Source organism: Humulus lupulus, chromosome 2 (assembly GCF_963169125.1).
Source record: "Humulus lupulus chromosome 2, drHumLupu1.1, whole genome shotgun sequence".
Lineage (NCBI taxonomy): Eukaryota > Viridiplantae > Streptophyta > Magnoliopsida > Rosales > Cannabaceae > Humulus > Humulus lupulus.
The window spans coordinates 3,538,922-3,552,304 of record NC_084794.1 but is presented as its reverse complement, the minus strand read 5'-3'; the positions used below and the strand labels follow the sequence as shown (position 1 = coordinate 3,552,304).

General features: G+C 34.5%; 1 protein-coding gene across 7 annotated transcripts; it reads right to left on the bottom strand.

Annotated features, from left to right (window-relative positions):
- Nucleotides 1–7,261: 7,261 nt before the first annotated feature.
- On the bottom strand, nucleotides 7,262–10,950 carry LOC133816912 (uncharacterized). Of its 7 annotated transcripts, none has more exons than XM_062249245.1 (4): nucleotides 10,810–10,948; nucleotides 10,655–10,729; nucleotides 10,124–10,185; nucleotides 7,262–8,883 (listed from the first exon to the last, which is right to left on the bottom strand). In XM_062249245.1, exon 4 carries the CDS (start codon nucleotides 8,865–8,867, stop codon nucleotides 7,392–7,394), a length of 1,476 nt encoding a protein of 491 aa, XP_062105229.1. In that variant the 5' UTR covers nucleotides 8,868–8,883; nucleotides 10,124–10,185; nucleotides 10,655–10,729; nucleotides 10,810–10,948; the 3' UTR covers nucleotides 7,262–7,391. The 7 variants fall into 7 exon arrangements, with proteins under 7 accessions (XP_062105229.1, XP_062105231.1, XP_062105233.1 ...); XM_062249247.1 differs by having other exon boundaries at nucleotides 7,262–8,867; XM_062249249.1 differs by lacking the exon at nucleotides 10,124–10,185.
- Nucleotides 10,951–13,383: the final 2,433 nt, after the last annotated feature.

Sequence of the window (13,383 nt, the reverse complement as noted above, 5' to 3'; positions counted from 1 at the left end):
TGTGCTTTAAACTCGCAGATATAAACAAATATAATTTTTCCTCTGACAAATATGATAAACAGATATTTAAATAAAAATCTTCAAATTTGATTAGAGGGAAAAAAGAAAAAAAAAAGAGCCCAAAGAGTTCTTCTATTTTCCTTGTTATGTAATATATACTAAAGTGAAAAGGCAACAACATTGGGCCCACCATTCTCAACATAAACGAAAGCTATTCTCAAACAAGAAAAAAAAAACCCAGAAAATTTCATTCTCTATAATCCACAAAACAAAAACAAAAACCCCAGAAAAAAATAATAAATATGAATACTAAAATATCTAATCAGTAGAATACCCAGTGCTCTGCTTCTTGGGCGGAGAAGAAATGAGCCAGACAAAGCCGTACGGGTCCGTGACCTTGCCCACGCTGCCACTGAATGCACCTTTGTCTTTACCCACGTTTCCATTGAGAGGCCGAGTTTGCGACGAACCTGATGTGGAGGAGACGACGAAGAAGACGATGGAGACGATGATGGAGGAGGAAAAATGGGTTTGTGGGAGTTCGGAGAAGGAGACGTTGCGGTTTTAATTTGCAAAAGTATTAGCGGCAGGCCCTGCTGCTATTTAATTGAGTCTGCCGCTAATAATAGTATTAGCGGCGGGTTGTCCGTTGCTAAATTAAGTTATTACCCGCCGCTAATACTATTAGCGGCGGGTAGTCCGCCGCTAATACCCCGCCTTTAATAAAACTTAAAAAGTTCCCGGGCTTTTTATTATGTGTATTTGCAACGGACTATCCGCCGTAAATAGTGGTAAAGTCTGCCGCTAATATATATTTTATTAATTGTTAAATACTCGAACCTTATTAGCGGCGGACCCCCGTAGTCTGCCGCTAATAGTATATGCAGTACAGGCAGACTTAGCCCGCCGCTAATAGACTCGCCGCTAATGCTTGTAATTGTTGTAGTGCATTAACAACTTTTAATAAATTAAATTCCATAAGTGGCTATGAATGTTAAGAGTGAAAAATAAAATAAATTAAATTTAGTGATATTTTGTATTGATAATACCAAAACGTTGACAATAGTATATTATTATTTTAAATGTGACAATAGTTTAGGATAATAATATACTATATTGAATCATTAAATTTGATTGTATTAAACTTCTCTCAATTTTGTGAGATATGTTGTACATTAGAACTATATTAAAATTTGTTAGTTATTATTAAAATTTGTTGGATTTTCCTCTGTATCAAATACATATATGTTATTAAGTGTTGTTTAAAAATTAGTAGAAAGTAACAAAATGACAAAAATCTCATATGAACTTAAAAAAGAAATATATATTAACTTTATTTAATTTAAAAAATATATAATATAATATAATATTATATTATAAAAAAGAGATATAAAAAAGTAAGGAAAAAGATAGAATAATATATATATATATATATTATATTCAAATATGTATGCATAGAGATGGAGTATATATTTAAATATTATATATGATTAATGGATTATAGAGTTTTTTTTAAAAAAAAGAATGAGACTATTTAAACCAAGACATATAAATAATTAAAGTTTGTTAGTGGGGTATCAAGCATTTATGGAGCAAAGTAGAGAGAGAGAAAGATGGAGATAAAATATCCTAATAAATGTTTGTTAGCAAATTTTTAATAAGCTCTTTAATAACCTAACAAATGTCCGTTAATTTTTTTTAATAAGCTCTTTTAATTAATTTTTTTTGCCACATGTTAACATATTATACGTAGGATAGGCTTGGGACATCATTTTCGGGACAGCTGAATTTTATTCGTAAACTAACCATCTTAACCAAACTACCAAACTTATATTCCTAACATGGGTTTTTTATTTTCAACTTTAATTGAATTCTATATCCCCGTTTATTTTGTTTCCATATTTTAGTTGAGATATATATATGGGGACACTTTTAATGGTTACTACCTGTGGATGATTACTTTAATATTAACTATTAGATTACGATCAATAATCCATATTTATAGTTGTTAATTAATATTTTTAAAAATAAACTTTGATTTTTAAATTTTTTTAGAAATGCTACCTGATTACATAACGATCACATATTTATTAAATTAAATAATTTTAAAAAATATTATTTAAGCATCATATATGAAAATTCGAACTAATTGTAGAAAAAACATATTTACTTGTTGGTGACTTGCTATACCAAGTCACTATGTTGCCGTATCATCATAATTGTTAGTACCTGTAACACCCTCACTTATTTTAGTTAAAAACCATATTTGAGGTGTTACGTTTTAAAACTATATCATAATTTATTTCTGCGGAAGTCTGGACATTTTTTTTTTTTAAACTTGAAAACTTATTTCACCTTATTTACATTAAACATAAAGTGTGTCTCAAACATATTATACATAAGTATTAAATAACCCAATTTATTTTCAAAACATAACTTCACACTTTATTACAAACATCTCACTGATAACTGAAATAACCCACAAAAAGGTCGATGTGTTCATATGTACAAATCAGGGTCAGGACCATGCTTCAGTTCTCCTCATATCATTCACATATTTCTTTCTCTACCTGCAACACAAGACAACTGTGAGCCTAAAGCTCAGTAAGCAAAGTAATGCATGCAATGCTAATGATTACCCAATATCAATGGACATATACAACTTCTTTTTTTTAAATTTTGGGCCCCTTAATATTGTGCACACTGTTTGAATTGGTCAATGCCTGCAGGGCTTGTTACACATATAATACAAAATCCCATGGGTTCTCCTCCGGCTAGCCTTCACCACAGTAGGGCACATTAAAAACCTTATTCCATCGTTGCCCCGTCAGGCTCAAGAGTTAAGGCGGCCACACACTGTGGTGTCAATACATATAACAATAACTCATATGGAGGAGAATAAAAACGGAAATATGGCAAACAATATAATTGGTTCACTAAACCTAGCCCAAATTATTGGGCAGCCACTATAAGCCTACTATAGGCATCCGTTTACACTTATTAACACTTTCATTTGCCTTTTCAAAACAGTGGCACTGAACTTAAACTTCTTATTACAACTTTCTTTTATGTTGCACAAAACTTGCAAAGGCATTATATAATTAATCATCATAATATCATGCATGGTCTTATATCATATAATAATTTACCATATCACTATTATGCCATGCATACAAATTTATGATGAAGTGTCACTGTATGTTAATACCACTTACTCACAAAATATTCATATAATGCATACTTTCACATAACACATAATTCTTGTGTTGCAGTTGAGTACTTTACTTACCTTTTGTCCACAATATATTTCACCGTGTAACAAGTGATGTCTTAGGTATTGATGTGCTTATCCTGACAATAGCATGGATTTCTCATCATAATGATGGCAGTAATACATTGAACTCTCATTTAAAAAATACCCATAAGACTTCATATCAAATTTCATACCCAAAACATGCCTAAAATGCCTTAAACCACCTAGATCGAGCATTAGATTTATCTTAGACATTTGGGGAAATTTTGACAGAGTTTCCCCTTAATTTTAGCTATCCTCAAATATCAAAATACACCAATAATCAACATCAATTAACCTGCCATAACCATATATCCCAAATACCAACATGATTCATCATAAAGTTATCATATACCGATTTTGATAAAATTCTTATCTCCTAGATCATCACCCAAATTAAATGAGTCTCCACATATATTCAAACATTTATAAACATATATACTCTCTTATAAACTCAATCAAATAACCAAAAATCATCTTGTACTCCAAGAACCCCAAAAACCTCATAAAACACAAAATTTCACTTACCGAGCAACTTTTCGGCGAAAACAATCTCTTCAAGCTTTTCTAAACCTCAAACCACTTGGAAACCCCAAGAAATATCTTAAAAATGATAAAACACCATATATAAGTTCTCAGAAAAATTAAAAAACATAGTTTAACTTCCAAGTACAAGAACTTACCATAAAAAGGCTAGAACTAAGCTTAATCTACTTCTTTGGCTTTGCTTTCACTTGGATCTCCTTAGAATTTCTTCAAACCAGCCAAGAAATGGTTTTTGGTTTTCTTTTCTCTCTGTTTTTCAGAATAATGGTCGTGCAAAGTGATAAGGTTTGATGAAAATTCCTTATTTTCAATGATTTAGCCTTATTGTCAAAAGTTGACACCTTTCATCTCATCATTTCACCTTTTGACTTATGAAAACCTTATCACTTCAATAATTTCGACTTAATCATCTGCTAGGCCTATTATCCTTATGTGTAAAACACTCACACCAAACCTTAGGTCCATATGACTTCATACCCAATAGTTATGCTTACCCGATCGAGCGTAGCGCACTTATGCTAAGCTCGTTTTGACTTTGCATCCATACCACTGATTATGTATACCTCCCATCAAGAATTGATCTAATGGTTCTAAAACCATTTTTACATCATCAATGAGACCTTAATCCTACCTCGATTACATTTGGTAAATCCATAAATACTCAATTTTACACCGAAATACTAGTAATCGACATTGTACTATTTTCCACTACTTAACCTATTTTGCCTTCTATATCTCACTTTCAACACTTAATTCCATGCCTTGTCCATATTTTTCATACTTTCTTATATCTTGAGCACATCAAACACCCATAAAAGACAACTCAAATGCCACAAGGTTAATAATATTGAGCATACATATAGACATCACATACACAACTTTTATACTTATACATGAAAACACTTATAAGAATATGCATATGCTCAAATTATACATATTGTATGATATGTAATGCAATGCAATCATGTGATTATTGGCTATATATATCAAAATAATGTGGGTGCTACAATCCTCTACACCTTATAAAAATTTCGTCCTCGAAATTTCTCTTACCCAAATATCTCTGGGTATTTAGATCTCATTTCATCTTCCCGTTCCCATGTCATTTCCTCAATGTTTGAACTTCTCCACAAGACCTTAACCAGTGAAATCTTCTTATTTCTCAACTCTTTCTCTTTTCTGTCAAGAATTTTCACTGGTTTTTCTTCATATGTTAGGTCTTGTTCAACTTCTATTGGCTCGTAGTTTAGCACATGTGAAGGATCTGGCACGTATTTTCTCAATAATGAGACATGAAAAACATCGTGGACATTTGACAGTGATGGCGGTAATGCCAGTCTATAGGCTACCTTTCCCACCTTTTCCAATACTTCAAAAGGTCCAATAAATCTTGGGCTTAATTTCCCTTTCTTTCCAAACCTCATTGCTCCTTTCATAGGGGCAATTTTCAGAAATACCTTGTCCCCAATGTTGAACTCCACATCTCTTCGCTTTCGATCAGCGTAACTCTTTTGCCTACTCTGAGCAGTTAACATTCTTTTTCTTATCTTCTCCACTGCTTCAGTTGTCCTTCTGACCAGATCTGGACCAAGATACTTTCTTTCTCCCATTTCATCCCAATGAATTGGTGATCTGCATTTTCTGCCATATAACATTTCATACGGTGCTACACCAATCGTTGCATGAAAGCTATTGTTATAAGAAAACTCTATCAGACACAAATACTTCTCCCATGATCCTTGAAAATCTAGGACACAAGCTCGAAGCATATCTTCAAGAGTTTGAATGGTCCTTTCAGATTGTCCATCAGATTGGGGGTGATATGCCGTAGTAAACTTCAATTTTGTGCCCAATGCTCTCTGCAAACTTTCCCAAAACAATGAAGTAAATCGAGCATCCCGGTCTGAAATTATAGATACTGGCACTCCATGAAGTCTAACAACCTCTTGAACATATAATTCAGCCCACTGATCCATAGTATAAGTCATGCGTACCGGAAGAAAGTGTGCTGATTTGGTATATCGGTCTACTATAACCCAGATAGCATCATGTTGTTTAGAAGTCTTTGGCAATCCAACTACAAAATCCATAGTAATCTCTTCCCATTTCCACTCTGGTATCCGTATTGGTTGTAGTAAACCAGCAGGTTTCTGATGTTCAGCTTTCACTTGTTGACAGGTTAAACACTTGGCTACAAACTCGACCACATCCTTTCTCATGTTGGGCCACCAGTAGTGTCTTTTCAAGTCATTAAACATCTTGGTCGTCCCCGGATGTACTGAATACAAGGTATTGTGAGCTTCGGTAAGGATTTCTCTCTTCAACTCCTCATTATTAGGGACACAAACTCTTTCCTTGAACTTTAGCATCCCATTACATGACACACTAAACTCATTGACCTTCCCACTTTCCAATTCACCTTTTTGTTCCACCAAGTAAGGATCCTCACATTGACCTTGTTTGATTCTCTCTAACAAGGTAGACTGAATAGTCATCACTGATAATCTTCCTGTGATCACCTCAATCTCCGCTCTGCACATGTCCTCCTGAAGTGGTCTTGTCAGTTTCCTCAAAAATGACACATTACCATGAGACTTTCTACTCAGTGCGTCTGCAACTACATTTGCTTTTCCAGGATGATAAAGTATTTGACAGTCATAATCCTTCACTAGCTCCAACCATCTCCTTTGTCTCATATTTAATTCCTTCTGAGTGAAGAAATACTTGAGACTTTTATGATCGGTATATATTTCGCACTTCTCACCATACAGATAATGTCTCCAAATCTTTAGTGCAAAAACAACTGCTGCCAACTCCAGATCATGTGTTGGATACTTCTGTTCATAGTCCTTCAATTGTCTAGAAGCATAAGCTATGACTTTGCCATTCTGCATCAACACACACCCTAAACCTTGCTTTGAAGCGTCACTATAAATCACAAGTCCTCCTGATCCAGATGGAATAGTAAGTACTGGAGCAGAAACCAATCTTTGCTTCAAATCTTGAAAACTTTTCTCACAAGCTTCAGTCCATTCAAACTTATGATTCTTCCTCGTGAGTTGTGTCAATGGCATTGCTATCTTGGAAAATCCTTCAACAAATCTTCGGTAATAGCCTGCTAATCCCAGAAAACTCCTTACTTCTGAAACATTTGTTGGTCTATTCCACTTACTAACAGCTTCAATCTTTGATGGATCCACCGCAATACCATCTTTTGAGACTATATGGCCCAAAAATGCCACCTTCTCTAGCCAAAATTCACATTTCTTAAATTTGGCATAGAGTTGTTTTTCTTTTAATTTCTCCAACGTCAACCTCAAATGTTCCTCATGTTCTTCTTGGGATCGAGAATACACCAAGATATCATCAATAAACACTATTACAAACTTATCAAGGTAGTCCTTAAACACCCTGTTCATCAAGTCCATGAATGCAGCTGGAGCATTAGTTAATCCAAATGGCATCACAAGGAACTCATAATGGCCATACCGAGTTCGAAATGCGGTCTTTGGTACATCCTCTTCTCTAATCTTTAATTGATGATACCCAGATCTCAAATCAATCTTTGAAAACACTCCTCTTCCTCCGAAGGCTTAAATATCACTGTTTTCCTTCTACAATCAATAGTGGCATTATACTTTGAAAGCCAATCCATACCCAAAATCACCTCATAATCGGCCATCTCTAACATTATTAGATCAGCATATAATTCCCTACCATCAATGCAAATAGGAACCCCCCTCAACCAATGAGTAGAATACAGAATCTCTCCAGATGGTAACATTGTACTAAAAACTTCTGACAATTTTTCACACGATCCACCCAACCTTTTTACATATGTCAATGATGCAAATGAATGCGTGGCACCTGAATCTATTAATGCATGAGTGAGAATACCAGATGCAAAAATATCACCTGACACAACAGAGTTGTTGGTATCAGCATCAGCCTGAGTAATCGTGAACACCCTAGCATTTGTCCTCTGAGGTTCATCCTTCATTTGTTGGTTCTTCATCAATGGACAATCTTTGATAAAATGATCCCCCTTGCCACATTTGAAGCAGCTCTTAGTTAGAAGCCTGCACTCCCCGAAATGATTCTTTCCACAAGTTTGACATCGTGGCATTTGTTGGAATCCAGGTTGCCTGTTTTGCTGACCTCCTTTAAATTTCTTATTCTGTCCTTGTCTAAATTGGAAATTCTGGGCCCCTCTTTTGTTGTCATTGTGAAAGCGGCTTTGTTCTTTGTTGAATGGAGTGTCTCTACGAGGCGTGCTAGTAGCAGCTTTAGCTTTTGTTATTTTTTCTTCTCTATGTTCAGCTCTCAAAGCTTTCTCCACAGCCTGAGCATAAGAAAGAGGCCCTGTACGTCCCATATCTACATCTCTAGCCAATTCTGGTTGTAGACCCTCCAGGAAGCGATTCACTCTACTAGTTTCAGTGTTAACCAAGTCTGGTGCAAACTTGGCTAACCGGTCAAATGTCCTGGCGTACTCAGCCACTGATAGATTCCCCTGTTGCAATCTAGTGAACTCACTTACTTTGGCAGTCAACACAGCTTCATTATAAAACTTCTCATTGAAGACCAGTTCAAATTCTGCCCAAGTCATCTGATTCACTTCTCTAGTCTGCTTAACCACTTCCCACCAGATCTTAGCATCCTTTTTAAGTGTATGTGCAGCACAAGAAACTTTTTCCCTGTCACTTAGTTGCATGAACTCAAAGATGTCTTCTAAAGAACTCTTCCAGTCTTGTGCGTCAAGTGGGTCAGTGCTACCTTCAAATACTGGTGGGCGTTGTTTTCGGAACCGTTCATATAATGGTTCCATGGGGTGCACTGCAGGTGGAGCTTGTGGAGGTGTTGGAGTTTCAGTAGGTGGTGTTGGTGCTTTCCTTTGTCGTTGTTCTGCTAACAACTTCTCAATTTGTTCAGCCTGTCTATTCACCACCGCTCGAAGTTGAGCCATTTCTTGTTCATATTTATTGCTGCAAGAGCCTTCAGTAGCCCCCATACCATGTTCATGATCCATCTGTGTTATTATATATCTTTTAAGACAAAATGTCCATAACTTATGTCATTTAGCCAATAAAGCACATGATGCATGCAACCAGCACATAATAAATGCACACATAAAACTTACAGATGAACTGAGCATTATCCTTTCCTCAATGTGTACATATGAACGGTCTACAAGAACATTTTAACCATGGCGCTCTGATACCAACTTGTAACACCCTCACTTATTTTAGTTAAAAACCATATTTGAGGTGTTACGTTTTAAAACTATATCATAATTTATTTCTGCGGAAGTCTGGACATTTTTTTTTTTTAAACTTGAAAACTTATTTCACCTTATTTACATTAAACATAAAGTGTGTCTCAAACATATTATACATAAGTATTAAATAACCCAATTTATTTTCAAAACATAACTTCACACTTTATTACAAACATCTCACTGATAACTGAAATAACCCACAAAAAGGTCGATGTGTTCATATGTACAAATCAGGGTCAGGACCATGCTTCAGTTCTCCTCATATCATTCACATATTTCTTTCTCTACCTGCAACACAAGACAACTGTGAGCCTAAAGCTCAGTAAGCAAAGTAATGCATGCAATGCTAATGATTACCCAATATCAATGGACATATACAACTTCTTTTTTTTAAATTTTGGGCCCCTTAATATTGTGCACACTGTTTGAATTGGTCAATGCCTGCAGGGCTTGTTACACATATAATACAAAATCCCATGGGTTCTCCTCCGGCTAGCCTTCACCACAGTAGGGCACATTAAAAACCTTATTCCATCGTTGCCCCGTCAGGCTCAAGAGTTAAGGCGGCCACACACTGTGGTGTCAATACATATAACAATAACTCATATGGAGGAGAATAAAAACGGAAATATGGCAAACAATATAATTGGTTCACTAAACCTAGCCCAAATTATTGGGCAGCCACTATAAGCCTACTATAGGCATCCGTTTACACTTATTAACACTTTCATTTGCCTTTTCAAAACAGTGGCACTGAACTTAAACTTCTTATTACAACTTTCTTTTATGTTGCACAAAACTTGCAAAGGCATTATATAATTAATCATCATAATATCATGCATGGTCTTATATCATATAATAATTTACCATATCACTATTATGCCATGCATACAAATTTATGATGAAGTGTCACTGTATGTTAATACCACTTACTCACAAAATATTCATATAATGCATACTTTCACATAACACATAATTCTTGTGTTGCAGTTGAGTACTTTACTTACCTTTTGTCCACAATATATTTCACCGTGTAACAAGTGATGTCTTAGGTATTGATGTGCTTATCCTGACAATAGCATGGATTTCTCATCATAATGATGGCAGTAATACATTGAACTCTCATTTAAAAAATACCCATAAGACTTCATATCAAATTTCATACCCAAAACATGCCTAAAATGCCTTAAACCACCTAGATCGAGCATTAGATTTATCTTAGACATTTGGGGAAATTTTGACAGAGTTTCCCCTTAATTTTAGCTATCCTCAAATATCAAAATACACCAATAATCAACATCAATTAACCTGCCATAACCATATATCCCAAATACCAACATGATTCATCATAAAGTTATCATATACCGATTTTGATAAAATTCTTATCTCCTAGATCATCACCCAAATTAAATGAGTCTCCACATATATTCAAACATTTATAAACATATATACTCTCTTATAAACTCAATCAAATAACCAAAAATCATCTTGTACTCCAAGAACCCCAAAAACCTCATAAAACACAAAATTTCACTTACCGAGCAACTTTTCGGCGAAAACAATCTCTTCAAGCTTTTCTAAACCTCAAACCACTTGGAAACCCCAAGAAATATCTTAAAAATGATAAAACACCATATATAAGTTCTCAGAAAAATTAAAAAACATAGTTTAACTTCCAAGTACAAGAACTTACCATAAAAAGGCTAGAACTAAGCTTAATCTACTTCTTTGGCTTTGCTTTCACTTGGATCTCCTTAGAATTTCTTCAAACCAGCCAAGAAATGGTTTTTGGTTTTCTTTTCTCTCTGTTTTTCAGAATAATGGTCGTGCAAAGTGATAAGGTTTGATGAAAATTCCTTATTTTCAATGATTTAGCCTTATTGTCAAAAGTTGACACCTTTCATCTCATCATTTCACCTTTTGACTTATGAAAACCTTATCACTTCAATAATTTCGACTTAATCATCTGCTAGGCCTATTATCCTTATGTGTAAAACACTCACACCAAACCTTAGGTCCATATGACTTCATACCCAATAGTTATGCTTACCCGATCGAGCGTAGCGCACTTATGCTAAGCTCGTTTTGACTTTGCATCCATACCACTGATTATGTATACCTCCCATCAAGAATTGATCTAATGGTTCTAAAACCATTTTTACATCATCAATGAGACCTTAATCCTACCTCGATTACATTTGGTAAATCCATAAATACTCAATTTTACACCGAAATACTAGTAATCGACATTGTACTATTTTCCACTACTTAACCTATTTTGCCTTCTATATCTCACTTTCAACACTTAATTCCATGCCTTGTCCATATTTTTCATACTTTCTTATATCTTGAGCACATCAAACACCCATAAAAGACAACTCAAATGCCACAAGGTTAATAATATTGAGCATACATATAGACATCACATACACAACTTTTATACTTATACATGAAAACACTTATAAGAATATGCATATGCTCAAATTATACATATTGTATGATATGTAATGCAATGCAATCATGTGATTATTGGCTATATATATCAAAATAATGTGGGTGCTACAGTACCCATCTATAGATAGTAACCATTAAAAAGTCTTCCATATATATATATATATATAATAAGATTTAGTTCCCAATAAGCAATAGTGACAATTATAGAGACACTACAAAAAACTTGGCAAAAGTCAGGTTTTGCGTTGCAAAAGTCATATGGTTTTTACCGATGTGCTTTTGCGTCGGCAAAAAGTGACGACGTACATCCGTCGATAATGGCACTTTTGCTGATGCAAAATGTACTGCACCAGCAATTGTATCTTTTGGCGACGAAAAAATGCGCTGGGAAAAATAAGGATGCGCTGGGGAAAAAATTTGTCGCGGGATTGTGGAAAACACTTTTAGCGACACAAAATTGCGCTGGCAAAGATGTTTCTTTTTAGTGGCGCTATATTGTGCCGGCAAAAGATGAATATCTGTAGTGGCGCATTTTTGCGTCGGCAAAGGTTGAAGCTTTTACAAACATAATTTTGTGTCAGTAAAAGTATTTTTTAAATAAATTTTTTTGATAACACACTACAAGAAAGAAGGCTTTTGCCGGCGCAATTCAGAATTGCGTTGGCAAAAAAAACCTTTACCGGCACATTTAGTGATACGCGCCGGCAAAAACAAGGCCTTTTGTCGACATTAATTTTCGCCGGCAAAGATCTATGGAATTTAATAAATAAAATATCATACACTTTTGCCACGTGCATTTCACCTAATGCGCCGTCAAAAGACAAAACTTGTATATTAACTTAGTGCACGTTTACAACAAGGTAGGCAGCTAGACTTTTGCCGGCGCGTTTCGTTGCGCCAGCAAAAGTCTAATTTGTGTCGGCAAAAGGTAGACTTATTAAAATAGTGCCGTTTTGAACTAGGTTTTAATATTGACTTTTGCCGGCGCAACGAAACACGTCGGCAAAAGTCATAGCGATTTACACTAGCCATGAGCCCTTCTTCCCCATTTTTAGACTTTTTCTCTCTTTCTTCTTTCTTCTCTTTGGTTTGATGTCCGACCACCCCAGCCCATAGTTCCACTGTGGTTGAGCAGCTCAGTTAGTAAATCTCTTCTCTCTCAAGGTTAGTAAATCCCAATGCCTCTCTCTTTCTTTCTCTCTATCTCGGTTTCTAATTGTATTTTTTTTATTGTTCTCTCTCTATAAACAGGTCCACCAAAGTGTGTGCAACTCCAATCTCTCGGTAGAACAACTCCAAGGGTTAGTTTTTTTTTAGGTAATTAAATTAATTTTTATTGTTTAAGAAATTTTATTCTTAAATATGTGAATGTGTGTGTACATATGTTTATTTAATGTTAATTTTTTTTAGAAAATTGATTAATTAATTGTGAACTATTAATATATATGTTCGTGTGTGATATTTTGTATTATAGTTATATTTTTGTGTTAAAAAAAAACAAATGAATCTGTGTAGTTTTAGAAAAATGAGATTAATAATGAAAAAGAAAAAAGAAATATGTTTTCAGTATTTATTAAAAAATTAAAAAAAACTGATTTGAGTATGTATTTTTTTTTTAAATTTTAATGCTTTATATGTATATTAAAAAAATATATTAGATTATTATATTATATTATATATTTGCATTATACTTTATTTTTTTAGATTAAAGATTGATTTGATGTTACTGGTATAAAAATATTTGATATATGTTATTAATCTTGGTTTATGTTGTGCATGCTTTGGGAATATTCTGTATATTGCTCTAGTAATA

Excerpts from the sequence above, each read along its gene's own strand:
- LOC133816912 (XM_062249250.1), bottom strand. The coding sequence starts at position 8,867 with ATGGATCATGAACATGGTATGGGGGCTACTGAAGGCTCTTGCAGCAAT.